General features: G+C 39.3%; 1 protein-coding gene across 8 annotated transcripts in view; it reads left to right on the forward strand.

The window, feature by feature from the left end:
* The window catches only part of EPC1 (enhancer of polycomb homolog 1), a 65,414-nt gene that overhangs the window by 18,739 nt on the left and 19,382 nt on the right, over nucleotides 1-27,293 (forward strand). For 7 of the 8 annotated variants that reach the window (XR_014590453.1, XR_014590454.1, XM_083864418.1 and 4 more), the window contains 5 exons: nucleotides 22,539-22,698; nucleotides 24,691-24,836; nucleotides 24,922-25,128; nucleotides 25,509-25,657; nucleotides 26,959-27,115. Coding sequence is in view for 6 of the 8 variants with exons in the window: in XM_083864414.1 (XP_083720540.1) it covers nucleotides 22,539-22,698; nucleotides 24,691-24,836; nucleotides 24,922-25,128; nucleotides 25,509-25,657; nucleotides 26,959-27,115 (819 nt within the window). In the remaining 2 variants the exon portion in view is untranslated. Of the gene's footprint in view, nucleotides 1-19,686; nucleotides 19,844-22,538; nucleotides 22,699-24,690; nucleotides 24,837-24,921; nucleotides 25,129-25,508; nucleotides 25,658-26,958; nucleotides 27,116-27,293 lie in introns of those variants that run through there. The other variant, XM_083864419.1, reaches the window with a different exon arrangement.

Genomic DNA, 27,293 nt, shown 5'->3' on the forward strand with positions numbered 1-27,293 from the left:
TTGGTGTTGAGGCAGGAGAAAGGAGTAGTTCAATAAAGGAGCAAAACTCACTCTAACTCCTTCTGGCTGGGATCCTGGTCTGGTGATGAATCCTTGTCCTCGCCTTGGCTCTGGAGTAGCTGTTTCCTCATCCTGATAGATTTCCGACAGCGATGGCACTACGAGAGTTGTTTTCTTGTGGATCACAGTTTAAATTTAAAGCTTGATTTCTAATTTTAGTTAGTGTTGCTAGTTACAGATAGAAGAATTAGGCACCCAGAATCCAAAATTATTATCTGTACAGCTGTTCATTCAGTTCTCACTGCTTTCCTTTTTTGTGTGTCATGGTGTAATTGACAGCTTGCACAGCGGGTGGAATTAAGTCTGTATGTGTAATTTTCATTTCTGGATACTGTCATACTCTGTACCTGCTATTTGAGCAAACTGTTGAAATAGTTTAAACTCTGCTTTTCATCTCTTTAAATCCACAGTTGTATTATCTTTCTGCCCTGGCTTTGTTTAAGAAAAGCTTATTTGTTAAAATTTCATTATTAGATGTAATTTTCCCCCTTCTTCCCCCTTCAGCATGACCTGTCAGTATTTGCTAAATGCTGTAGAAGACCCGGTGAAGATAAACTAAGGTTCATTCAAATGCTTCTGAACATTTCAAACATATTCTCTAATAGGATGTGTCTTAGTTTAACGAAGTGTTAGATGGTAAATTTTCATTTACACAGTTTGGATAGGCTCAAGGATCACACCCTTTCCATGGAACTGCCTTGGGCATTGCTAGCACAGATCTCTGCCAAGCCTATCTGCACAGGAAAATGCCTTTCTCCTCCCAAATCCATACTGCAGGCATTGGGAGGCTACCATATCCAGGGCCTCTTGCTGCTGGAACAGCTGTTCTTAGCTTATCAAGGGAAAAAGTTGGTAAGGAGTGTACAAAGAAGCACCCAGATGTTACCATCTAAGCCCTAATGAATTCAAAATGTGTGGAGTGAGCATGAGGCTGAGGTGTAGTGAGTCAGTCTGTGAACAGTGTTAACTTATATATGGAAATTTCACTAAGGGTTCTCCAGTCTTTTGTTTATTACATTCTTGCCAGCTTGAGAAACTGCATTCTGTGAGTGCATCCATAAAAGCGTGTATTTGTAATTGTCTGCATGGTGCCTTGAGTGCTCTTGAAATAACCACTGCCTTACTGAGGCACGACTCATAGATGCTGAGTTTTTTAGAATCTTGTTGGGGCCATCAGAATTATAATGTAATCACTGTGAATGTAAAATCATAGCATGAAACTGAATCTTTAGTTTCCAGACTGGGCTTGTTTATTGTTTGGTGTTTTGTTTTGTTTTCCTTCAATGCATTATTAGGAAACTCTATGAAGTTTTTTTGCTTACCAACAGAAGAGAATCTATGCTGCCCTCTCCAGCTATAGGGGTTCTGAATTCTTAAGCAGAAAAACTGAACAACTTTATTGGTCTCTTTTTCTAAAAGGACTACTGAAACATTAAAGGATTTTGAAGTAAATGGGGAGAGTAGAGACACCTCTTTTTGTGTAGTCTTTGATTCATGAGTCCCATAAACTGGAAGAGTCTTGTTTCTTTGTTTATGTTGTGTTCCCCTTTCTGCATCTTTTCTTCCCACTCATAGTGAAGGCATTAATTCTGTATGCCAGTCTAACTTTTTTTAGCACATAATTTTAAATACACTGAACTCACAGATTAGATTTCCAATAACCTGTGTGATTGATAGGAAGGGAACACAGAAACAAGGGCATTTTGCAGTTTTGTCTAAAGTAACAGTCTACAGACACCTCAGTTTGTAGCTGGAAGAGATTTTTCTATTAGCTTGTGTCATGATCTTAACTTTACTGTTTAGTTTGGTACTGAGCTTGGTTATTTACTTCACATATATCTGTGTGAAAAAGGTTTGAAATGCTTAAAGAATTTTGAGAGGAAAAAAATGTGGCAGCTCATGACAAGTGGGGCCAAAATTCAAGTGTAAGAGTAACAGTGATGACTTCCTGCACATTCCATCTTTAGTTACACCAACGTTTTCTGTTCTGTTTGATGTTATTTAAGTTATATTCAAGTTATTCTGTGTACCTGAGCATTCATGCAAGTTAGGAAATCTGGCAGATGGGGAGGAGTAGCTTCTATAGTGAGTAATTCATGCACCACCTTCAGCTACCTGAAGAATGTTAATCCTGTGATGTGAAACCCACCTGTAAGTCAGAGGGATGGTGGTGGCACAGACTTCTATTACAACTCAGTGCAAATTATTGGAGTCTGGAACGAGATTGAGTAAATTTTGCTTTTGGTTTCTCACTAGGATGGGCCTTCATCTATGAAGAAGACATACAGGTTATGCCTTTGGGATTTGACAACTCCCTGGAATCTGACAGTTCTGTGTAAAATTTGAGGAATCATGATGTATGTCCTGTTGTTGCACCATAGGGAAGTCAGGCACTAACTTGGAAGTTGTGAGCAGGGCACTGCCATGGACGTTGTTTAAGGTGATGTTCTGTATGTGCTGTCAGTTAAACATGTGATAATGGTAAAGGTGTGTATGCTGTGCTCTAAAGTAATGCTGAAAATACTTAAACCTTCAGAAAATATTAGGAGTTGGTTTTGCATGTCAGAGTATAGTTCAGGAGGTCCAGATTCTCCTTTGAAATTAAGGAGGATATGGATTGACAGGCTTCAGTTTCATTATTGTCTATAACACTAATATTGAAAGAGGTTTTCTCATTTTGAAAGCAGGATAATTAAGACATTTTCAGTAATCTTTAGTGGCATGAAGCTGTCAAGTAACACTTAGAGTGGATATTAGCAAAAGCATCTTCATCCAGAGCATGGTTGGACACTGGAACAGGTTCCCCATGGAACTGGTCATAGTCCCAAACCTGACAGAGTTCAGGAAGCATCTGGACAGTGTTCTCAGGCACGTGGTGTAACTTTGGGATTGTTCTGGGCAGAGCCAGGAATTGGACTTGATGATCCCAGCTGGAAGTTGGTCTCCTTCAACTCTGGATGTTCTGTGACACTGTGAGTTACATATGTATACAAAAACAGTATAGTTCCTCTTGAGAATGCTGTTCCAGAGAAGCTGTAGGTGGACTGCTCTTAGAGAATCCATTTGATGTTTGCATTCTCAGCTTATTTTTAGCCTGTTGTGCACATCCCAATAATTGCACACAGAGAAGTTGTGTAACAGCAGTGGCTTTCTGCATAGCAGAGTTAACTACAGTGGGACCAATTGTCCATGCTCACACTTGAGGTTGAAAAGGTTAGATGTACTAGGTACTCATTCACTGGTAATGAGCATGTTTAGCAGTTGGAAGAGTTTGAAAATGTGTCTCAAATTGTTTGTATTAAGCCAGGGAAAGGAGGATGCCCACAAATATAACTTTGTTAGCAGTATTCTTGCAGTAATACAATTGGCAGGGATTTGGAGGAGAGGGGTTTGTCAGAGTAAACTGTAAATCATTTTAAAGTCAGACTTGTATGGAAAGGCTTTGCCTTCTGTGAAAATTCCCAGCTGGCCTTAGAGGAGCCCCAAAATGTTAATCTTCCTGACTCTTTCTTAGCTTTGATCAATCATAAAATGTATTTCAGCAAAGGATTGGGTATTAATTGTATGCAGAACATCATGAATAATGGTAGGCACAATAATGCAGTAACCTTAATGTTTGAGAAGCATAGTGATGTGTTCTTTTTTTTTTTTTTTTTTTTATTGCTAACATTCTGTATTTATTCCAGTAAAAATCAGTTATTCATAGGAACCTGCCTAGTATTAATTTGCTTCAGGTAGGAAGAATATGCAATGTAGCAAACCCTTAAATCTGCTAGTCTTTTCATTGAGTAGATCACTTTGCTTGTAGCTGTAACAATAATTGTGCCCTGATTATATGATTTTATTCCTCAGAAATGTCTATGCAATTACTTAGCAATTTGTTCAGAGTATGTAGTCTGAGTTTTGAATACCTCTAAGTCAATGCATTATTTTTTCAAGTCTTTGTTTTATAGGACCAAGTATGTTTTTATGTGTGGGCATGTGCTCTGCTAGAACAGAATATTGTAATTGGCAGGCCGTAGATGTGTGTATTAAGTCACTTGATCTTTTTCTACTACTTTTCCACATTGTATTTGTAAGAGAAAACACCCCCTTTAGTATCAAGGAACGCATCAAATGTCTGCTGTAGCAGGCAGAAGATGCTGGCTGCTGCTTGTGTAGATGTGCTCTTCCTGTTCAGTGAGTGCTCTGCTCTCCCATCCACTTGTATGTGTGTATTTCTGTGTATTCAGCTTTATGTGCTTTCAAGGACTCACCCTGTTCGGAGTAAACAGATGTGTGAAGGTGAATCGTATCAATTGAGGCTGGAATAAAAGTTTGAGAACTTTCTGCTCTGTCAGTTCCTTCAAGCACAGGTAGATAGTTTGAGTGAGAGAGGAAACGATCCTCTTAAGGTTTAAGTACCATACTTAAAGATTCATTTCCTTTATATTTAATCAGGAATTAAGAAATTAATGCTTTTTGAATTGGAAGCTTTCAAGAGGGTGTATTTGGAGAGGATTGCTTTCCAACATCCGTTGGAGTTTTTACTTTATATCAATTTCAAAGTCCCTTCCAAGTTGCAAACAGAAATCATTGATCTTGTAGCCTGCCTGGAAGACTTAAGGCACTTACATTTGAGGAGAGGATTGGTAGTAAAGGCTGCCCTGTACACACATCTTGTGCTACTGTTTGTCTTCTGTTATGATAGCTGTAGTCTTCAGGTTTTTTGTTGGTCAAATGTTCAATTCAGAACATGGCTGCTAGGAAGGTGTTAGCATGCAAAGATGACTTCTGCATAGGCTTCTTTTTCCAGATTTTGCTGTTCAAAGCACAAGAATTTTGTGCCAGGTATGTTGTTGTGAAAGTGTAATGATTGTGAATTACAGATGTTTAGGAAGGGGAAGAAACGGTGCCCGTGTCTTTTTCAAACTCTATTGATCTGTCATTATTCTCACTGAAAATGCCGTTCTGTGTGGAAGCACTTTACATGGCTTGATCTCTTTTCCTTTACTCTTTGTGGCACTATCCTTCCCCGTGTTTCTCTGTCTATAGAGTATGTAGCATCTTTTCTTCCAGGCATTTCCCAGGATTTACTTGTTTGAAATGCCTCATTCTCTTGTATGTCTAAATACTCTAGTTTTGTTCTCCTTTTTAAGTTTCTTTAAACACTGGTGATAAATTTGGATTTCTAAATTCCCCCTGTGCCCTTGTTTTTGCTTAAGAGGTGAAGCTTTTCACTGTGAGGTGAGGCTGTACCCCACAGCCCCAGTCTTGTATTAGTATTTCAGCAGGATGTGTCCCATGTGCCTTTTTGGTACTTGATTTTTCTCAATACTTAAATACAAGAAAGAGAATTCTGGAAAGAATGTCAGAAAATAGGAAGTGGCTTCAGAATAAGATTTTGCAGTAGTCTGATGTGACTGACTTAAAATACTTAATTCAGTAACCTAGATCTGAGGTATCTTGTAAAAAAGCTGAATTCAGGACAACGGGGTGGTTTTATTGGAAAGTTCATGAGTAAGGCTACAGATAAAAGCCAGTGAATCTGAGTCCTGCAGAATGTTCTGTATTATGTGCAGAATCCTGGAAGCAGGTTACTTACACAGAATTGTTGGATCTTTCAGATACTTAAAGATGCATTTATGTACTCTTTCATGATTCTCAAGGATTTGTTTTTTTTGCTTTCATGTGTTCTTTGCCAAAGATGACGACCTTGCTTGCCCTTCTCTTGCTATTTATCTTCTTCAGTTAGAAGGAAGTTATTATTAATATTGGTGTAGTTGCTTTGTTTTCTGATGAAGATGCTGTGGTCTTGAAGTAGGCCAAGTCTAGAATGAGACTGTTCAAGTATTAGGATTAAAGGTAGTTTAATACAGTCCCTCTTGGGGAACTAATGTCTTTCATAGTACTTCAAGTCAGTAGGCAGGAATTCATGCTCTTGCTGTATGTATGAGGTGCAGGAACTTGAGCTACTAAAACTGAAGTGAGGTAACTTCCTTTTTCTTGTCAATAATGTAAGGTTTGTTCTGTGAGAAGGAAGTGTGTGTGAGAAATCCGTAAAACGTGCATGTTTGCAAAGCACCTCTATCTAAAAAGTCTTTACCAGAGTTGTAGGATAAGAATGATTAACAGAAAATTCTGCTGCATGTTCATGCTCTCAGCCTTCCTCTGAAGGAGAATTATTTCCTTTGAGATACTTTGTCTTGAGAAGAAGTTTAGAATATTTAAAAAAAAAAAAAAAAAACCAGGCACAGCTTGGACTAGAACAGAAAACACGATGTTGCAGTTATTGCTTAAACCCCTTATGTCTGGCCTGGTTTTCCACAGCATGTGTTCTTCACTACAGAAGGACCTTGTGCTGGTAGTTGTGAAATGTTTTCTTTAAGAGATTTAGCTGTTTTTAAGTGATTGGAATGTGGGCTGCAGAATGTCTTAGAAATAAAGACAAAACCTTACTGGGGAAGTGGTGAGGAAGAAGAAGTCTGAAGTAGTCCTAGTAAGTTCCTGTTGCTGAGGAAAGTAACAAACATCTCCTGGCTTTAACTTTCAGGAATGACTGTCATGGATAGGTTGTGGAGCAAGTCTCATCAGGAGGTAACAGTTTTGGTATTGTGTAGCAGGATAGTATGAAATTCTGAAGCCATCCTGAAGCAATAAAAAGTATTCATAGGTATTAGCATTGGTAAATGAGAGCCTATCAAAAAACCAAACTTGTGAAACCAAGTCATCCATCTGTTCATTATTCATTAATTTCATCAGGTAAAAAAGGTCCCTGTGCATGATTTAGTAACCTGATTATTTTTAATTGTTATATCCAGAAGATGGCTTAACTCAGTAATTTTAGAAATTCAAGTATGGAGGTATCTGACATTTTATTTTGGCTTGTATTAAATTGTGATTTCACAGGTGTAATTTTCTGGAACATAATAGTTTGAATGTTTTCCAGTCTTGGTTTTTTCAGGAAAATCATTGCCCTGTCTCTCAGCAAAACAGGTTTGACTTCTTACTTGACTTGTAATCAAAAGGAACACTGTATAAGAGGCACTTGTTTTAGTTAGTAAAGGGGAGGGGAAGACGTAGTGATAATTTTGCTGAAGAATGTCTTACCCTGGTTGTTTTGCTCTGTGGTCAGGTGTGTATGTAGCGTTCACATCTGTGTTTATACTGACTGGATGTTTGTTTTCTTTTTGTGGTTTATTCCCACCGTTACCAAAGAGAGTCAGTGTGGATGATTTAGGCTGTGGTGTAATTCCTCTTCAGAAGTTCTTAGGGTTAAATACTGGCTGAGAAGTTAACTCTGAATTGTTCCAACACTTTGCTCTTGCACGTTTGTCAAATATGAATTACACATTCACGTTACCAAAGAATGTTAGATACGATTTATTGCTGAGAGTTTGAAGAAAGGAAAGCCCACCACTTTAGGAGATGGCACTGTCTGCACAGGTGGAGTTGGAACTTGAGGTTCTGACTCAGCTTTTGGCAACGGTATCATTTCCAGGGACTGAGGGGACCTCAGCTCACTTTGGCTTGCAGTTACTGTAAGCCCAGTCAAGCTGTTAAATGTGGTAGGTGGTATGAAACTGGAGCTGCAGCTGATCATTCAAAAGCCTAACGTTAGCCAGCTCTGAATTTTATTCTCTGGGAATGTATGCAGTGTCAAGTTGTGCTAAATAATACTTTATAAATATACTCATTAATGGTAATGTAGCTAAAATAGTCCTTGCACAGCAGGGATGTCATGAATTAATGACAAGTACAAATACCTCACAGCCTCTGATAATTTGCATGTCACCAAGTAGTGAGAGAGACAGGTACCATGTCTGGCATGAGGACATTTCCTGCAGTCCTCTGTGTTTCTCTGCTGATACACGGGCTGTATTTTCAGACTCTGTTTGAGAAGGGCAGAAAGCAATCTCTAAAGTGTCTGTTGTGCTTAATATGTTTGTATATTTTGTAGATTTCTTTATCTTGTGTAGACACATGAAATTATGGCTATTCACACCACTGTACCTTGATTCCTGTGCAGCCAGGACTGGCCCATTGAGCAGCTGCACACGGGGTGGAAAGGCAGGCGCCTCTGTGTTGAGACTGGAACAATGGGATTTGGCTGACTCTCCTTGTACATGACATTGGGCACTCCTGTTTTGTCCTGCTCAGACACTGAACTCTCACTGGGTGCACGGAGAGAAAGAATAACAATGTCACTTAAAATGCATTTCCTTAATACTTGTAAGCTCCGTGTTTGTCCTTAGAGGAAGCTTTCCCATTCACTTCTGTTCTTCTTTCTTTTCTACCCTCCTGTGCATGACTTGACTTTGTTGCTGATTGCTTATACCTTGAAAACAGGTTTGATCATAATTGCAGGTTGAAGGTTGTGAATTTAAAATGCTAGTCTGTCAGGCATTTTTAAAGGCAATCTAAATAAACTTGGGGATTACAAAGCACAGGGGATAGCTGGTGTTTGAGTCATAGCAGTTTATAATTCAAAGTGTACATTACTGGTCAGGAAACTTTTAAGCTGGTATTTTGTCTAAGCTTTTCAGCCTCGTTACAGGCCGCAGCTCTAGGGTAGCATCTTTGCATTGAGATGTAGCAATGTTTATTTTAAGTCAAGCCGAGTGTCTACACATGCAGATTTACAAACTGAAGGCTGACATCTATAGCAGGAAATACAGATTCACTGGAAAGTCTCTTTTGTTACTCGGTATTGCACCTGTCACTTTTGGAGAAGCACCTTCCCACCTTTGTGGCATCAGACCTGAGACACTGATCTGTTGGTGTTGCAAAAACAGAAGCTCAGAATGTTTAGTGGAAAAGTATGGGTAGGTTTTACTTGCATTTTCATGGATGTACTTTGACAAAATTGAGTTGGCTAGAGCACGTCTAAGAATTGCTAAGCAAGTTTCTTCTTTACTAGATGCCTTATGTAGTAAAAAATTGTATCTCTGCTGGTGTTTCTTAGTGGGGTCTTCAGTTTTCTCAAATGTCTTTATCAGTTCTCTTCATATTTTGCTGTCTTGGTACATTAAAAAGCTCCTTGTAGTATGTTATAAACTGCAATGCTTTTTTGGTTTGGTTTGGTGTGGGTTGTTTTTTTTTTTTTTTTTTTTTTTTTTTTTTTTTTTTTTTTTTCGTTTTTGTTTTTTTTTTTTTTTTTTTTTTTTTTTGTTTTTTTTTTTTTTGTTTTTGTTTTTTTTTTTTGTTTTTTGTTTTTTGTTTTCCTTGTAACAAGAATTGTAATTTGGAGAAGAATGAGGTAGGAACTTTACCATTGGCACTGACAGTTATTCAAAGACAAGGTTAGGTGTACTTTGCCATCCTGTGTGTGCATATGCAGCTCACATTTCTGCTCAGCACTGTATAGCAATTTATTTCCATTGTGTGATACACAGAGGAGTAAAATACTTAAATGAAGATATTGTGAAGTCTGCAAAAGGGCTTGTTTAACAGATCAGCTTTTAGTCATGGCTGTGGTGCACTGTATGCTTTTTCTGCAGACTTTTTCTTCCCCGTAGCACTGAAGTGGTTAATGTTAAGGTTTGTTTATTTTTGAAATTATAAATAAGCTTGATAGTTTAGGATGATGCTCTGGAAGCTTCTTTACTTTGTATTTTTTTTAATGCAACTGTTGTATATGAGCTTTTTATGTGGAACGCACATGTGACTTCTTTAAAGCTGCTTAGATTGTTTAGGTCTTAAGGCAAATTTCCTTTTGCTTATCTGACATGAGATGCTGAGCCTCAACTCACGAATGAATGAACTTAGACAAATGTTGATGCTTGGTTGTCTTGTTAATGGTTTTAATGTTTTTCTGTCCCACATTGTATAATATTCAGTAGAAACACCAATTAAATTCTATTACTTCCTAATGTGAATGACTGCTTGAGGTAATGAAACTCTACTTTACAGAAGAGGTAGTTAAACCTGACAGGCATGTTGTGAATAAAGAAGTCTTAGGGGAGGTACAGCTGGTTCAGTTTTGTGTTAGAGATCCTGTGTAAACCCTATTCACTCACTCATTTTTATTTTTTTAATTGCTGTTTTTGGTTGAAGGGAAAGGCACATGAACAAAATATGGAGATGCAAGTGTATTGAATTTCTTTCAAGCCTCTTTAACATTAATGTTGAATAGAACATACTGGCCTAAAAAGTTCATAGAGAAAATAAACTATTGGGCTGCTAAACAGAAAGACTAAAACGAGATCCCCAGCTTCTGATATCTTGTGGCTAAGAGAGAGCAGCTGTGGAAGTATGGCTGTGGGTTTTGTGCTTTTTTACTCTTCTTGGTAAGGATGCCCATGGGCTCCTTTTTGAGATGCTGCTAGGTGAAGTGGTACTCTGCAAAAATGCACACTTGTCTTGCAGTTAGTGTCCAAAAATGTTTCTGCATTCTTCGAAGAGTTTGCTTACTAATGATGCCTGGCATTTAGGCTGCCCCAGTCAACCAGATTGGACATTTGTTTATGTGAAGTCCTTGGGTAGTTTAGCAGTTTGGTGTTCAGAGATTTGACAGTCAGGCTGTAGGTAATGTTGAGTTTTAGAGTTTTACTGCAAATTCTGAGGGGAAAAATAGTAGCTCTAGGTAGGTAAAGTTTTCAAGACCAGTTTTTAATACTTCTGAGAAAAACCCTAGACCTTAGACTTGTTTTTCCTTCAGACTCTTTGATCATACGTAGATTTGGGAAACTTGATTTTTGCAGTTTGTGATGTGTGGCCTGTGAAAGGGAATGTTTCTCAGCCCTTGGCAGATTTCATGCTAGGAAGACAGGGGTGCTGCTCAGACTCTTAGGGCTTTTTTCGTTTGTCTTACCTGTGTTGATTGTACTGTGCGCTGGTTCGTTGGTGGATCCAGACTCAGAGGTGTCTGAACTGCAAAGGGAAAAGAGGGTTGGTTTAATGAGGGTCATTTGAAAACCTGGTCTGAAGAACAAAGCCGGTGGAAGCAGCGATAGGGGATACTGTTTTTCATAGTTTATGTAGAAAAACTTTGAGAGAAATGTAACATATTTCACTCAGCTGAGTTGGCTTCTTTTGAATTCTGCTGTCTATTGAAATGTAGATTCTTAGCTTAGCCTTGAACCTCACCCGGTGCTGTGTACAGTATTCGGTGATGGCTGGGGCAGTTGAGGCTCGTGTGTGTTGGAATGACCGACGCTGTGTGTATCTGTACATGGAAGAATAGTGAAACAGAATGCAAACTTGTTTGAGGCAAAGTTGGGTTACCATGTTGCTTGTTATTTAGATGACAAAGATGACTCTGCTCTTTTATCAGTGCTGAGCACCATTAACAATATATCAACTCCTGTAACTAATAAAAGTGTTGGAATCCAGGTGTAAGCTTTGCCATGCAAAATTATCTGAGTTACAAAGTATTGCTAATGCACAGAAATGTATTAAACAAGTAGCAAGGTAGAGGCAGCAGTATCTTTTAACTTTGGAACTTGATACAATTATTAATCAACTGATGAAATGATCTTGAAGTTCCACTTCCATAGTCCACATGAGGCAAGAGTTATCTTGCTATAAAGCTTTATTCAGGTTGTTCTAAATGGCATTATAGCTAAAAACTCTGGAAAGGAAAGGTTAAATTGCAAGAGCTGTTCTCATTCAGATGTAGACTATATCCTGAAAGCTGTATTCTTGTGAACTGTATAAAATCTCTGTTCATTTGTTTTACAGTCTGATTTCAGTGTGGAGGTCATGCCCTGGACATGTATTTATGTAATACAGTAAAAGCCTCTTAATGTGCTTGTTTAGAACCCTTTATTTAAGAGAAAATTACTTTGTTTACTATAGATGACCGAAATAGTTTTCATTCATTGCAGTCTCAGATGAGCGTACAGCTGGAACCGCAGTAAGGCTGAGGTGAGCAAGGGGCTCTTGGACAAGTTTGCAGTTAAGTCTGGTATGGCAAAGTTGTGTGAGATGAGCTGAGCTGGTTTAAATGTTTTTAGTGAGAAGAGGCAAGTTCCAGTGTTTTCCTAGAGTTTGTCCTGGTCTTTGCATTACCTGTGAACTGATGTAGCTCAGGAGAAGACTCGCCTAAGAGTAACTTCCCTTCTCTCTGTGGTCTGTGGGTTATGAGGCTGCCTGGGCTGAGTTCACCAGAGCCAGAGTGATTACAGAAGAATGAATGGGCGTGGCCATTACCAACACTGAGGAGATGGTTTAGTGCCTTCTGCTACTTTTGATCCTCTGCAATTCCTCAACAAAATAATTCAAATTGATACCAACGCCTGTGCTTCTGAATGTATGTTGTGCAGCGGCAATTTGGCAGGCCAGACAAACCTTCTTAGGTGGTCTGAGTGGGACCTGTGCCTGGAAAGAGAGGTGCTAAATTATGTTTGTGAACTATACTGCATAATTAATGTATATGTTAAATACTTGTATTTTCCTGATTTCTGGGGTTCCTAGGTTGTGTATCTTATCCTTTCTGGCATGTTTTGAGCTGTGAGTCTCATTCATTTCTTCAACTCTGCCTGTCTGTTTTGCACAGCTATTTAAAACGCAGAACTGATGTCTGTCTTCTGGTAACAGAATAACAAACATTCTCCATTTCTTCTAGTGTTGTCATGAGCTCTGCTACTAATGTTAGATTTCTGGGTCAAATGTCCTGTGTGCTCTCCGCCTGTATACCCCCATTCACTGAACAAGAATAGCAGGTGAAAGTTTCTTATAAATTGTAAGTAATTTGCTGCTGGAAGTCCATAAATACAGAAGCAAGATTTCTTCCAGTGAAAGGACAGACTCTTTCAGTGCTCTCAGAAATGTCTAATTTGAACAAGGGGAAAAGTAGTCTACTACAATCTCAGGGTGATGTGGCTGATGTAATTTCTGACCAGTGTTCTAGAGAGAAGTCTAGTAATTACCAAGGGGTTTTTTGATACTTTGTTAATTGCAAACCCATGCATTTTTAGAAGTAAATTAGATTCCATTTTCACTGATTAATTACTGTTTAAACCTATGCAACTTTTTAAAGTTGGCATTTATAGCAGAGATCTAGTTATTACAGTGATTACAGTAGAATCCTTCTTAACTGACTGCTCCAGAGGCTGACACCAGTTGATGAACAGAAGTGACTTCTGCAGTTTTCTTCCATGAAGGGACAGCTTCAGGCTCTGCTGTAACAACAAGAAAACATTTTCTCTACTGCATAGAATGATTCAGGCCATTGAGAGATCTTGGCAGAAAAGCTTCAGAAGGGAAGATCTAAAGCTGTGTGGTTTGGGTGAACCTGCAGGCAGCTTCAGTTGATGTGAGGAGGTGTTCACTGTGTGTCCATATATACTGAGAGTCATAATAGGAGGAGGGCTGCAGTTACTTGTGGGCCAGGTGAGGAATGGAGGTGATCTGCTGTCTTCCTTCATAGGTGGAGCAAGGAAGGCTGCTTTGCTGACCCGCCATTTCTGTCCTGCTTTGATCATGTGTGCTTCTTGTGACCGGATTTAAACTATTGCTAACAGTTACATGACATTCACATACTTGAGTTCAAGAGGGTCAGAGCTGCAGTTATGCTTGCCAACAAAACTGTTGCCTTGCCATTATCAAAAGCCAGATCTATCAGCTGTTATTCAGGAGTTGGGTTCTGGGTCTCAGTCAAGGATCAGTGTAACTCAGGGGCTGATCTTGTGCCAGAATACCTATTGATGACTTCGGTGCATTGCAAGGCAGACTCAGATTGCCCTCATCAGTACAACTTCAGTCAGGTTTGGAACTTCACAGCAGCATTTGTTTGGAAACAAGTACTGTAATAAACTTGTCAGAAGGTCTTTGTTGTTTTGCAAGTAGTTAGGTGTGACTGTATGTGTGTGTGAGGAGCTAAAGGCAGAAATGTGGTATGTTACTGTGATAAGTGCCTCTCTAATAACCTGTGGAGCTGCTGTTCAGGAACAACTGACTCATTTTTGCTCTCAGTCATAATAGAAGCCACTAGAGTCACTTTCTGCCCTGAAGGTAAGAGTAATGCAAAGGAACTATCTGAACAGTTTGCATTCATCTAAGATGGCTTCTGTGTTCTGGCTGTGCATTCTGTGCATTCTCTTGCAGCATTGCTGGTGCTTGCCTGTCCCTGGGTGAGCTCTCTTTATTATGGTGGCCTTTAACTGCCCCAGGGTCCCACAGAAACATATCTCCAGTGCCTGAACTGGTTCTAGGAAGGGAGAAGGAATTACATGAATACAGAATAAGGCATGGCATTAAAAAAATACAGGTATCTTTGTTTTGCACATAATTCTCTGATATTACTCTTTATGTTCCTCCCAGTCTTGGATATAAATTGTGTCTGATTAATAAGTCACAGGACAGCTAAGATTTAATGACAGGAGGAGAAGGTGAAGAGAATGAGCCACTTTGGGTGTTTTGTTCCTTTTTGTCTTTTTTGTGGACAAATTTACTGGATTGAATCTGTAGACAAATTTTCTCTAGTGTAGCTTGACCAGCAGGCTTCCAAGAGGCCATCTTCCCTGATCCTGCAGGTTACTGAGATCCTTATATGGCTGAGGGACAGGATACATACCCTGTAGGTCACTGAACAAGCCAGGATGGAGGTTGTGGAGTGGCTTGAACGCAGCAGGTCACAGAAGTTCTTCAGCAGTCCCTTCTGTGTGTTTTGGAGCAAGTTAGCTGGAAAGGTCTTGGTCTCCAGCAGAGTCTCAGAGCAATTTTGCTGTGTTTTTCTCCACTGCCCTTCTACGAGTAAGTATTGCTTATGTGAGAACCTTCATCTCTGTGAATTTAACAGCCAGAAATCTTTACCTTAGAAGCCTGCAGTCAGGTTGCTCATGCTCTGGTTTACCGCCCCTTGATGACATGATGAACAACTTCTGATTTCTTTCTGTTCAGTGTTTTCTTATTTCTCTTTATTATAGAGTAATGTGTTTGTGTTTCAAATGAGCTGATGAGCTGCATTTTTTTTTTCTGTGTATTTAGAGGGTTTTTTTGACCATAAGCTGTTAGGAGGTAAAACATGTATTAAAAAAGACTGATCTAGGAGTTTGTGTGGCCTTGATTGTGTGTCAGCTGTAATCTGTTTCAGCGTAACTGTTGTGAACCTAATGCTTTTTGACAGCTGTCTGTGGAAACTGGTGTCCCTTTCAGTTCTTACACTTTAAACATTGCAAGCGCTGTGAAGTGGTAGCCTTGGGAAAGCACTTCTGTCAGGATGGATGTGAGAGGATTTTGCCCAGTCATACTGATGTAAATCAGCAGTTCTGCAGAGACCAGTAGATGGGCAGTGGTTTGCCTTAGTTCTCAGCAGTGACACAATCAGTTGCAGTGTGTTTTTGTATGGGTTCTGTTTCAGAGGCAAAGATGTGATTCTGATCTGCACAGGCTTGAACTCAGTCCTGTGTGCTTTTTAGAAGTACCAGTACTTTAAAAAACTTTCTGCTTGTCCACCCCACCTCTTGCTTCTCCCAGCAAAGACACCAGTCCCTTGCTTAGGGTAGGCTTGGAGTATTGGGAGACTTTCTGTTCTGCACACTGGACTTGAGAGCTGCCTCTTTTGATAATTTCCATAAGCAAATTGTTATTTCTAAGACCCCTGCAATAATAGGAGAAAATATTTGAGGAAACAACAATTAAATTACAAAAAAGTGGATTTTTCCTTTGTTTCTTGAGAAGATGCACTCATTGTTACTGCAGTAACATTTTTTCACTTGTCTTTTTAAAAAGATAATATGCATTCTGTCCCTTTGGTTTGTTCAGCTGTAATGACAAATTAATGTCACTTAGTCTTTTAATGCCTTGTGCTGTGGTTGTCTTACTTGGAATATGGTCTCCAGAGTATACTGCAGAGTACATATTTTGTCAAAGAAACTTCTGTGCTCTCTGTAAGTGCCAGTTTTCTTTTAGAAACTGTAACTAACTTAAAATCCCACAGTCATGTTGCCAAAAATTTAAGAAGTATTACCAAAATGTGAAAGAAGGCAAGTACTGCTTGCTCTCAGTTGCTGTGCTGCTTGTTTCTGCTCGCAAGCAGGAGTGCCTGCTGGTAGGCAGGTTGAGCCACAATCACAGAATCTGTTCTTTTGTGTTCTAATTATTTTAATCCAGACTTTTTGAATCTACTGTGCTAGAAATGCACCAAACGTGCAAATACTGGACTTGTGACAAAGAAGTAGCCCCGTATCCTTGCATTATCGTTTGAGAGAGGTTCTCCTGCCCCACCACAAGGCAGCGCTGGCTGCAGGTTCCAGTTCCTTCAGGCTGTAGTGAGAGCTGCTCTGCTGTGTTCTGGTTTCCTTCGTGCCTTTGTTGCTGTCAACTTGCTTTACATTGTCCTTTCACTCTGATGTTTTGGAGCATGTGTGGTGATACTGGTGTGCAGTAAGAGTGGATACAAGGGACAAACTCACTAGCCTAAAATTAATAGGCGGGAAGACCACAGAATGACAAATGGTGCCAATGGCATAATTTTGCTTATGAAATTGCATCATACTTTATTACATTCTACACACTCAGAAAAAGAGTTGCTGTTTTGGTGGGCTTGTCCTGTAGACTCTCTTAATTAGAGGAAAACTAAAGGAGGAAAGTGGTTTTCAAGCTTTTGGTTATTTAAACAACTAACAGTGTAATCTGGTATGTATTGGTGTTTTAACTGTCCAAATTTTCTGGGTAGGAATATAGTGTGGAGAATAAGGTGCAGTACATAGAATCATGGAATATCTGGAGTTGGAAGGGACCCACAAAAGGATCGTCAAGTACAGCTCCTGACCCTGCACAGCACAAGCTCAGTAGTCACACCGTGTGCCCAAGAGTGTTGTCCAAACACTTCTTGACCTCTGTCAGGCTGGTACTGTGACCACTGCCCTGGGGAACCTGTTCTGGGTGAAGAACCTTTTTCTGATATCCAAGCTAAACCTCTCTTGACACAGTTCTAGCTGTTCCCTCAGGTCCTGTCACTTGTCACCAAAGAGAAGAGATCAGTGCCTGTCCCTTGTTTCATGTTTCCGGTAGTGTTACAAAAAGTGATGAGCTGCTCCTTTCCTGAGACTGCCTCTGAGCTGAGTGCTCCCACTGCATCCCTTCGTTGTTGGGATTGTCAGACCACGTGGTGAGGCAGTACAGGATACTAACCTGATGGAAAACTAACTTGGGGGGCTGGGAGGAGTGAGCACATTTTTAGAGTTTTCTTGTATGAACTCTTTAATTAACTTTTAACTCAAATTTGACTGAACATTAGTAAAATGTAAAAGGAATGAAGTTTGAGGAACAGTACCATTGTTCTGAAATTACTGGATCAAATTAGTATTACAGCACTCCTAAAGTTGTAATTACAATAGCATTGTATGTCAGGCAGAGAAAGCAACTGAAAATGAAAGGTTTTCTGGATATAAGCACAACTAATAGGTTGAAAATAGTTAAATGTAAAAGTGCAAAGCAGTTTCAGGGAGGATAAATTACCTTCAATAAGTACATGTTGTGAAATGGTATGTGTGGAAGATCCAAGCAAGCTGGGATAGAAAGGGAAGAAATTCCCTAGCAACCTGCTGTGGTGTTAAGCAGTTCAGGCTGAGTGTTTTTGTAAAACAAATGCAGGTGTTTCAATGTTGTTTCAATCAAAAGAGTATATTAAGAAAGAAATGTGACTACACTGAATGTGGAAACTCATTAATAGGAAAAAATACTACATGAAACCATTTGTATTTACATGAAAGTTATATCTTGAAAGAGGGAACAAGGTGAGATCCATGTAGCAGTGAAGGTGTAGAATGAGAATATTCTCTGAATGTAGTAAGAGGAAGTTTTTCTTGATTGCACGTGATAGTGAAATGATTGAAATGTTTCATGAGTCTTAGTGGGGGGGGATTGTCCTTGGTATTCATTTTAAAAAGACTTTTTAAATTTAGTGAAGCAGTTAAGCCGGTGTAATGGCTAAAGGGAGTCAACTTTCTCTCTTCTGCATTTCCCCATTGCTTTGCATCCACACACCCTGGCAGTTCAAGGAGCCAATTTTTCAGACGACTAATTGTTTCTAATTGTTTTCAGGAGAAATAACAAGACAGTGATGGCTTTTCATGGATTTGGTTCCCTAAGCTGTCATCTTAGATTCAGTCTGACATAAGACTGCGGTAGTGTGGAGAATGACAGGAAGGGGCACAAGACTGAACCTTGTGGTGGTGGCTGTTAGATAAGTTGCATTTTAACATGACAGATTATAGCCTTTCAGCTTGTCTAACCCATCTAAAATTCATGCCATCAATTTAAAGAAACAGTCTGGAATAATTTTACAGCTATTTGAGATTTTTTTTTTTTTTTACAGCTACTTGAGAGGGGCAGATGCTATTTGAGGAGAAAGAGAAAAGGCACTAAACAGTGCTTTTCTAAAAAAAACCAACACCCCAAAATCATATAAACATAAAATCACTTCAAAAACCTCAACCCAAACCCTTATAACAGTCAACAGACTGTTGAAAAGGTGGGAGCTGGAGGGTTACAAACAAGGTATCTTACCCGCAGTTCCTGGAGAAATATGGATAATGTAAATTATTTGGCCCTAGTGATGACCTGGAAGAAACTAATCTCTGTGAATACCTAATAAGAGGTTTTCAAGAACAAGCACCAGTTAACCCAGTTGAACTTTTTGTGGCAGGGCACAGGACGTAATGGATAGTGGCATAAAAAAGACTTTTTGATACTGCTGTGTTACACAGTGAATGGAAGCAGTTGTGTAGTAGAAATAAATCTGCTTGGAAAACTGTTTCTAGAAATAGATGGAGAGGCAAAATGAAAACATTTGTTGAATTTCTGGGTGGTCTGTCCTTGCATGTCAGGTGGTATTTTCAGGAGTGACTGGGACTACAGTATCTACATACAAATCTTCCTGTATCATGAAGAGCAGCCAGAAAGTTTGATTAGGATTTGAATTTAAAATCATTTTGAGAAGTTGAGAAACCACTGCATTTTTAAATGTAAAGCTATGGATTCAAATGAGTGAAGTGTCAAATCTTGGTGGGAGTAATCAGCTGTGCAATCACTGTGGAGACTGAATGAAGAATAGAAACTGTAAGCTGTAGTGCGTTATTTAATAGTAGATATTTAACATGCTTTCTTGTTAAAAATTACTGCTTTCAGAGTTAACAATTGCACCTGATTTATATGTATTACCATCGTGGTTTAACATAGCTTGGTTTTTAGTTAAAGAGAAAATCCATCAGTTATGGAAGTGATTCTCTCTCTGAGGACTAAGAGCTTCCTCCTGACCCAACAGAATCAATAGCTGGCTAGTTTTGAATACTGGCACCCTGTTAAACCAGTTAAGAAAGCGGAACACGCCTCTGTGAAGTCACACTTAGAAATTAACAAACCCGGGAAAACTCTCTCGCTTCCAGCTTTTGAACAGGTAACTGGACTTGGGCCAGGCCAGGCCCCGCTCCGCCCCTCAGGCGGCTCAGCCCGCGGCGCGGCTCGGCCGAGATTCCGCCGCCGCTCAATTCCAGCCACGGCCGGCGGGCCGGGCTCGGGGCAGAGCTGAGCCAGGCTCTGCTCCGGCCCTGAGCCCCCGAGCCACCCTGCCAGCGCCACAGGAAAATCATGTGGCTGGGAACAGCACCTGGAATGGACAGTGGCAGGGGCTGGAAAACGGCCATGCAGCCGGAGTGCCGCCGACTGGCAGAGATCACATGGCCGTCCACAGGCCCGGGAGAGATGCAACTTTTTCAGTGCACAGAAAAAACTTGCAATCAGTGCTCTCTCGAATGAGAGAAAAGAAAAGGGTGAAGACACCGAGATCAGTGAAGGAGTTAAACCCCAGATTGGAGGAGAATGAGGGGATGCGTTAGTCTTGGGCTGAAATTCTCTGGTAAGGGTATGGTGAAGATGTAATTGATACATCAGACTTTTTTTTTTTTTCTTTTTTTCTTTTTTCCCCCCTGTAACTCACCGAATATATTGGGGGAATGTAGTGTTCTAACCACAGCTGTGAGCAGAGGCACCAGTGTAAAAGCAAGCAGATGTTGAAGTAGCTGTGGTCCAATGAGAAGCCTGAACAGAGAGAGATGAGATGAGAAACCTTGTCCCAGGGATGAAAGAAAATCTCTGTTCCTAGAGATAAAAGAAAGGAACTTCTGTACTATACTAGAACAGCTCATCCTTAAAATTGCACCCTAATAAGCTGGGATGACCCATGGTGGTAGTTGTGGGCAGACTACCACACACCATGGGAGTGACTTCACAATTGCAGATTTCCGTGTGGGTCCTATTCATGAAAATTAAAACCACAAGAGAACTGTTTCTTGTGGAAAAGTCTCCATGGTGTGGCAGAAGAGACTCCTCTCCCTAAGTGAACTGAAGAAAGATTATTTTAGAAGTGATAAACTGACTGAAAATATCAAATACTGTCTATGTTGTCAGTGGGAAAGGAGAGAAGAGTTGGGGGGAGGAGTATTCTGAAGGTTTATTCTGATTCTTACTGTTCTTCTTTTAGTTCTGTCAGTAAAGTTTTCTTTATACCCTTTAAAATTTTTAGCCTGCTTTTGCTCTTCTCCTAATCCTTATATCGCAGCAGAAAATGAGTAAATAATTCTAGTGAGTGCCCTGGCTCTGGGCCGCCTCAGTTACCAGGACAGAGATGTGCTGAGCCACCAACAAGTTGCTCTTACGGGTTTGTCCAAATAAGTGAAAACTTTGATGCATGGAGGTGTAAGAAGTTGCTTTGTCTGTTTAGTTTCTTCTGTGCAGCGGAGTGTCTCTTGAGGTGAATTGAAATTGGTATGAACATCAGATTAATTTTTTTCACTCAGGGAAATTTTATCCAGTTGCTTTTTATAATCTGTGGCTCTAACAGTCTCTGCAGACATAATGAATATTTTTGTAATTGAGAAAACCATGATTTGTGCTTCTGTTTTAAGAATGCTGTTAAGATTTCTTTAAATAGAGGTAGCTTAAACCTGTTAGTAAGGAAGTATAGGCTACTGGTACTTACTAGTCGTGTCCATAACAGAGGTGGATCAGAGAAATCGGATTCCAAATTTAATGTATGACATCCTTTTCGTCTCTGAAATAAAGTGGTGTTTTGGTGTTTAGAAATACAAGTTGGGATAAGTACACCAAAAATCCTTAATATTATTATAAAACCAGTAAGTGTTTGCTTAACTAAAAGAATACTGGCTATTATGCATTTAATGCTGAATCCTGCTGGGCTATATGAAGATAAAGCTTAGTTCCCTGTTAGACAACAAGTTGTAGCTGTGTAATCCTGAAGAATTATTACAGTTTACGAAACACTGAGGTGTCTGACAGCAGTAGTTCAGTAAAAGGTAGAAAATAATTTTTTTTGTCCATACCCAAGAAAGTATGCTGCCACACCTTGTAGGTGACATGTGTGTCTAGACTTAACAAATGTTGCAGGTCAGAACCAGTGCAGTGAGCTCTACTTGCAGCTCTGCTATGCATTATTCTTATGATTAGTCTCTTTCTGTGAAGAAGCTTTTTAACCAGGGGACAGATGTGAAATAATATCTGCAGCTTGTGTGAAGATAGGCTCAAATCCTATGAATTCTTTTAGCAGAATTACATGTTAGAACACAGTTGAGTTTCAGGCTGTGTCAATTTTGCAATTTACAATAAAGCCTGTTTTATAATCTTCTTGATTATTTTTTTTAAGTTTATGCAGAAGATCTTAATTGCCCTTATTGTATCAAGTAATTAAATTGAAGTCAGCCAAAGATACGAGATCATATGGATGAACATCATCCATTCAATGTTAAAACCAACTGTTACCGCTACCCTTTTGCTGCAGTTCCTGCTTTCGAGTATTTCAGTAATCTGGTTTATAGCATTTCACTGAGAGAGGTATTGGCATAACTACTGTAGTACTGGTGTACAGAACACCTAGGAGGAACAGAATAGGAATTTAAGAAACCAGCACTGCTAATAAGGAAGAAATACCTCGTTATATTGTCAGGAAACCACTTAAAGACATGCACACATCTGTGTGGGTTTCTGTTAGTAGCTCTATGAACCCTGCTGATACTAATCATTGTCTTGACAGAACCACGGGGAGAACGGATTGCATTTTTACTATTTTTTGATGGATTAGGAGAAGGAAAGGGAGGATAATGGGAAGCATTGCAATAAATGAGAATGTCTTCAGGAATCATTCACTAGGTTAAAAATCGTTGCTGTTTATAGCTAGTGATGACAATGCCTCCTGTCTGGTTTTCTGACATTACTGGCAATAAATGGCTGAGGCAAGTACAGAATAGTACTGGAGTCAGTATCTGTCTGCAGCTACTTGCTGTAATCTGTATGTCTAATCAATGTTAAGTGTCTCTCCGGAACATGTAGGTGCGGGTTTGTGTCTCGGTGCGCCGGGGGCGCCGGCAGGATGTGAGGGGACAGCGCCACCTGCCCGCCGGCCTGGGCAGCGCGCGTCGGGTGCGGCCATCGGCTCTGCAGCTGAGAGCGTTTGCAGAGGAGCGCACCTCCTTCAACCTTAGCGAGGCTGAGTCCTGGAAATGTTTGCTCAAGTTTTCATTTCACTTTTTTATTTATAGGAACATCATCTGCAGCGGGCTATCTCAGCACAACAAGTCTATGGAGAGAAGAGGGATAACATGGTTATACCGGTTCCAGAAGCAGAAAGTAATATTGCATACTATGAATCTATATATCCTGGAGAATTTAAAATGCCAAAGCAGCTGATTCACATACAGCGTAAGTAAAGAAACTCATTCATTGAAGTCTACATGAAGTCTACTTTCTCCAGGCAGCAGCTGACAGAACGAGGGGACACAGTCTTAAGCTGTGCCAAGGGAAATATAGGTTGGATATTAGGAAAGTTTTTTACAGAAAGAATGATAAAGTACTGGAATGCTCTGCCGGGGTGGTGGTGGAGTCACCATCCCTGGATGTGTTTAAAAAAAGATTGGATGTGGCACTTGATGCCATGGTTTGGCTGAGGTGTTAGGGCATGGGTTGGACTCGATGATCTTGAGCATCTCTTCTAACCATGTGGTTCTGTGAGAATTTAATTTTGTTAGTAGTTAAGACGTTATTCAGAAATGTCTATTGAGCTCCCATCAAGACTGACTTCTGAGAATTAATTTTTTCAGCATATTGAAAAATACTACTTGCTGAAGAAGTATGTGTAATTCTTGTTCAGTAGTAACAGTTTGGATGGAAATTGAGATTTGTTAGCAAGCATAGACACAAATCTACTTAAAGAGGAAGATACATAATGCATTAGCTAAGAAACAGAATAACTGTCCCTGAAGCATCACCAGGATAAAATGGCAGTAGAGTGGATTGGAAAGCCAACCAGAAATGACAATAGCAGTAGGAGTATTTGCCTATGCCTGGTGCAAGTATTCTACATCTAAAAGCAGATGGGGTTTGCTATCACTGATGACTTGCAAATTTGTTATTGTTTTGTTTTTGTTGGAAGATAGCAGCTATTTGCTATGGACATGACCCTTCATGTGAGCACCACATTACTTCAGATAACTTTGGAAAAAATTCTGAAAAATACAGTCTGCTGCAGAATTCTGTTGTATGGTGTAAGGATCAGAATTTAAAAAGTAGTATCTGTGCTGTGTAAACATATCTCATGCCTAATTAACTTTGGTTAAATGTTAGACTTCTGTGTCACTTTGAGCCTCAGTAATGGCTTAAAATATTTGAGTTGTAGAATAGTGTGGGTTGGAAGGGACCTTTAAAGATCCTCTAGGTCCAAGCTCCCTTTAATGAAGGGGATTCACTTTAATCAAATTTCTCAGCCTGGTCCAACCTGACTGTGTATGTTCCCAGGTATGGGCATCCACCAGTTTTCTGGGCAACCTGTTCTGGTGTTTCACCACCCTCATTGTAAAAACACTCTACATTCCTACTAGCAGTCTTCCATGCTTATATTAAGGTTATACTTTTCATTCTTATTTTCCTTATTTAGCTGTTCTAACAGCTAAAGGAATTGTGAATCTGAAGCTGCAGTGTATTCTACCCACTTGTTTATTAAAAATAGATGTGTTTTCACGTGTGCACTTGGAAAGAAATTTGTCTCTTACCAAGCACAGCAATTTGAATGAGGCATGAGAGCTAGGAAGTCACGTTTCAAATGCAGAGTGATGTGTTTTTGTAGGATACTATGGAAGACAATTGTTTGCATTCTGCAAGGCATTACTTGTATTTGAAGATGCTTTGCTATATAGGGTGGATCATGCTGGGCCAGTGTAGTCTGACTCATCTACATCACAGAAATCATTGATGAGAATATGTTAAGATCATTGTAATACAGTCTGCACATGCTTCGTTAGGAGTACCTTTGTGTGTTTGGGCTGAAGTCTGAACTGCTGATCATACAATACGTAAAACTCCAGATTGTTTGGTAGCTTTGAAGATATTAATGAATTGAGAAATGTCTTACTGAAGCAGTGAGGCAGTAAGCTGTTAGCTGGTTTGACCACAAATACTAAGTTTTCATTGGTTAACAAAACTGTAACAAGTAGATGTCAACTTTTATGCCTAATTTTTAACAGGCTATTTCTTTTTCAAGAAAAAACCTTGATGTTTACATCCATGTGGAAGTAGCACTATGACAACATTCAAACAAGTAATTTTGGTTTTCTCTTGAGAAATGTGTGTGCTCTGGACACTATTAGAACAAAACATTTTTATAGTAAAACTAACTTTAACTTTCACTGTATCATTTAGCTTTTAGTTTGGATGCTGAGCAGCCAGATTATGACTTGGATTCAGAAGATGAGATCTTTGTGAATAAGTTGAAGAAAAGAATGGACATCTCTCCTTTGCAATTTGAGGAGATGATAGACAGACTAGAAAAGGGCAGCGGTCAGCAGGTACAACGGTACTTTGAATAAAGAATTTGAAATACATGCTCTGTGTATTACTGTATGAAAGTGACATGCTGGGTTTTACATTTAGCCAGTCAGCCTGCAAGAGGCCAAGCTGCTGCTGAAGGAAGATGATGAATTGATCAGAGAAGTGTATGAGTACTGGATTAAAAAGAGGAAAAATTGTCGAGGTCCTTCACTTATCCCAGCAGTGAAGCAGGAAAAACGAGATGGTTCCAGCACAAATGACCCTTATGTTGCTTTTAGAAGACGAACAGAAAAGATGCAGACACGAAAAGTAAGTTATATCAGTGCCTCCCTCAGCTTTTCGCTCTTTTCTTCTCCCTCTTTCAATTGCTTATATAAAGAAACTATTTACAATGTGCTACAGCATAATAAAAAGTTGAATGTTTTCTTTATAATTTGCAAGGGCAAAAACCATAAAATGGCTTTAGTCCCACTATTAAATAAAAGTTTATATTCACGTTTTCCCTAAATTTACTGTTAAACCTACTTAGGCTGTTGGCAAGCTGTGTATCGTTGATAACGTGCACATGTTTCTTTTTGGTTTAGCACGTGACTTGTCTTTTTAATATACCTAAATGTTTAGAACTTACTTTACTTCAGATTATTTAACTTAAATGATGTCGGGAAACACGTATTTTTTTGTATCTTCAGAATCGAAAAAATGATGAAGCTTCTTACGAGAAGATGCTGAAGTTGCGTCGAGATCTGAGTCGTGCAGTAACCATCCTGGAGATGATAAAAAGGAGGGAAAAAAGCAAGAGAGAGTTGCTGCATTTAACACTGGAAATTATGGAAAAGAGGTAATGTTTATTGAAGAATTGCTGCAGAAAGCTTTGGAAACTACTTTATATCTGGATTGCTGCAAATATTTGAACAGTAGGAGATTTTTAAAATAATTTCAGACTCTGACATTTACAGGATGGCATATTCATATTTGCCTATGGAGAATATTAAAACTTAAGGAAGTTGCTTATAATGGGAGGGTTATTGTCATACTAAGCTACATTGTTTTATTATGTGTGTAGATACTTCTAAATGTATGTATCTACTCTGTGTATTATACCGCGAAGTGAGTCCAGTTCTAAGCAAAGTCATTTGAAATTGTGTGTTAAGTATGTAGATTAGGGAAATCCCAGCTATTTTTAAGGCCAGTTTCAGTTATTACCATTCTTTGACTTCATGATCTCTATGCTTAAAAAAAAGTTGGTCTAATACCCTCTTGAGGAAAGCAAGCATTTCATACAATATTAAATGTCAGAGTCATCTCCAGTTAGTGCTTCTTTTGCTATCTTGTTGATTATCTGTGCTGTGGGCCAAGTGCTCTGCTAAGTGTCACTTTCCTAGTTGACTGAGGATTACAATTGTAGTGTGGAGTTGTCTTTTCAGTTGCTACTTAGAATGTGAATAGACTTTTTCTAGCCTAAGTATCCGTGTTTGAAAGCAAATGTTCTCAGTCATCCCCTTAAAACTGCAGAACTGACTTTTTAGTCTGGGTTTTTAGGGAGACAAGCTGAACTGGGTCTGCCAGGGCACTTCTTTTAAGCCCTGAGCATTTTCAGCAGAAACAGAGGTGAGAGAAATCATGAAGATTTTTCCAGTTGCTCTTTTTAAAGAAAATAAACCGTTGAATAGAGGAAAGACTCTAATGCCTCTCTCAGAATAGAGAACTGCACTTCAACTCAGCATATGTCACAGGACTTGAAATGTAATGTTTCATGGATCTACTTATTGAAAATACTCTGTAACACAAAAGCAGGAGGATTCATGAATAAGGCATTCTGCTTCACTGTTTAAAACTTTCTGAGTGATAAATGTGATAAATTCTTTAAATGTTACTAGTCCCCAAGGAAAGGGGTTAGTAACCCTCTCATCTTCTCTTCTTTACAATATTACCTTTTGAAGATGCTTTATCTGTCAGCATTATTCATTGCAATGAATTTTCTATGTTATTACTCTCCTTTTCTGGAATGATACTTTTTTGTGTACTTCTTGCTGATGTACAGGATATCCCTTTACCCCAAGTTCCAAGCATTAACTTGCGTTCCTCAATTTTTTACCAGATGGACATTGTATTCCAACAAAAAATGTATTCTGATTTCAGGTATAATTTGGGTGACTACAGTGGAGAGATCATGTCTGAAGTCATGGCACAGCGGCAGCCACTTAAACCCACCTATGCTATTCCCATCATTCCTGTGACTAACAGCAGTTCTTTCAAACAGCAAGAAGCTATGGAACTGAAAGAGTATAAAGTTAAAGTAAGTAATGTCAATAACAGAGTTATTGTTTGTGCTACAAAGTATACAAAATACAATGTGTTTATACAAAATACACCGTTTTAGGATTGGAGGAGGGAGGAAGCTTTTTGGAACTGGCAATAGAGTAGCAAAGCTGCAAGTGAAATAAAATGGCTTTGTTCTGTTGAAGTTTGAAGGA

Source organism: Zosterops lateralis (genome assembly GCF_965231275.1).
Source record: "Zosterops lateralis genome assembly, chromosome: 1".
Classification (NCBI taxonomy): Eukaryota; Metazoa; Chordata; class Aves; order Passeriformes; family Zosteropidae; genus Zosterops; species Zosterops lateralis.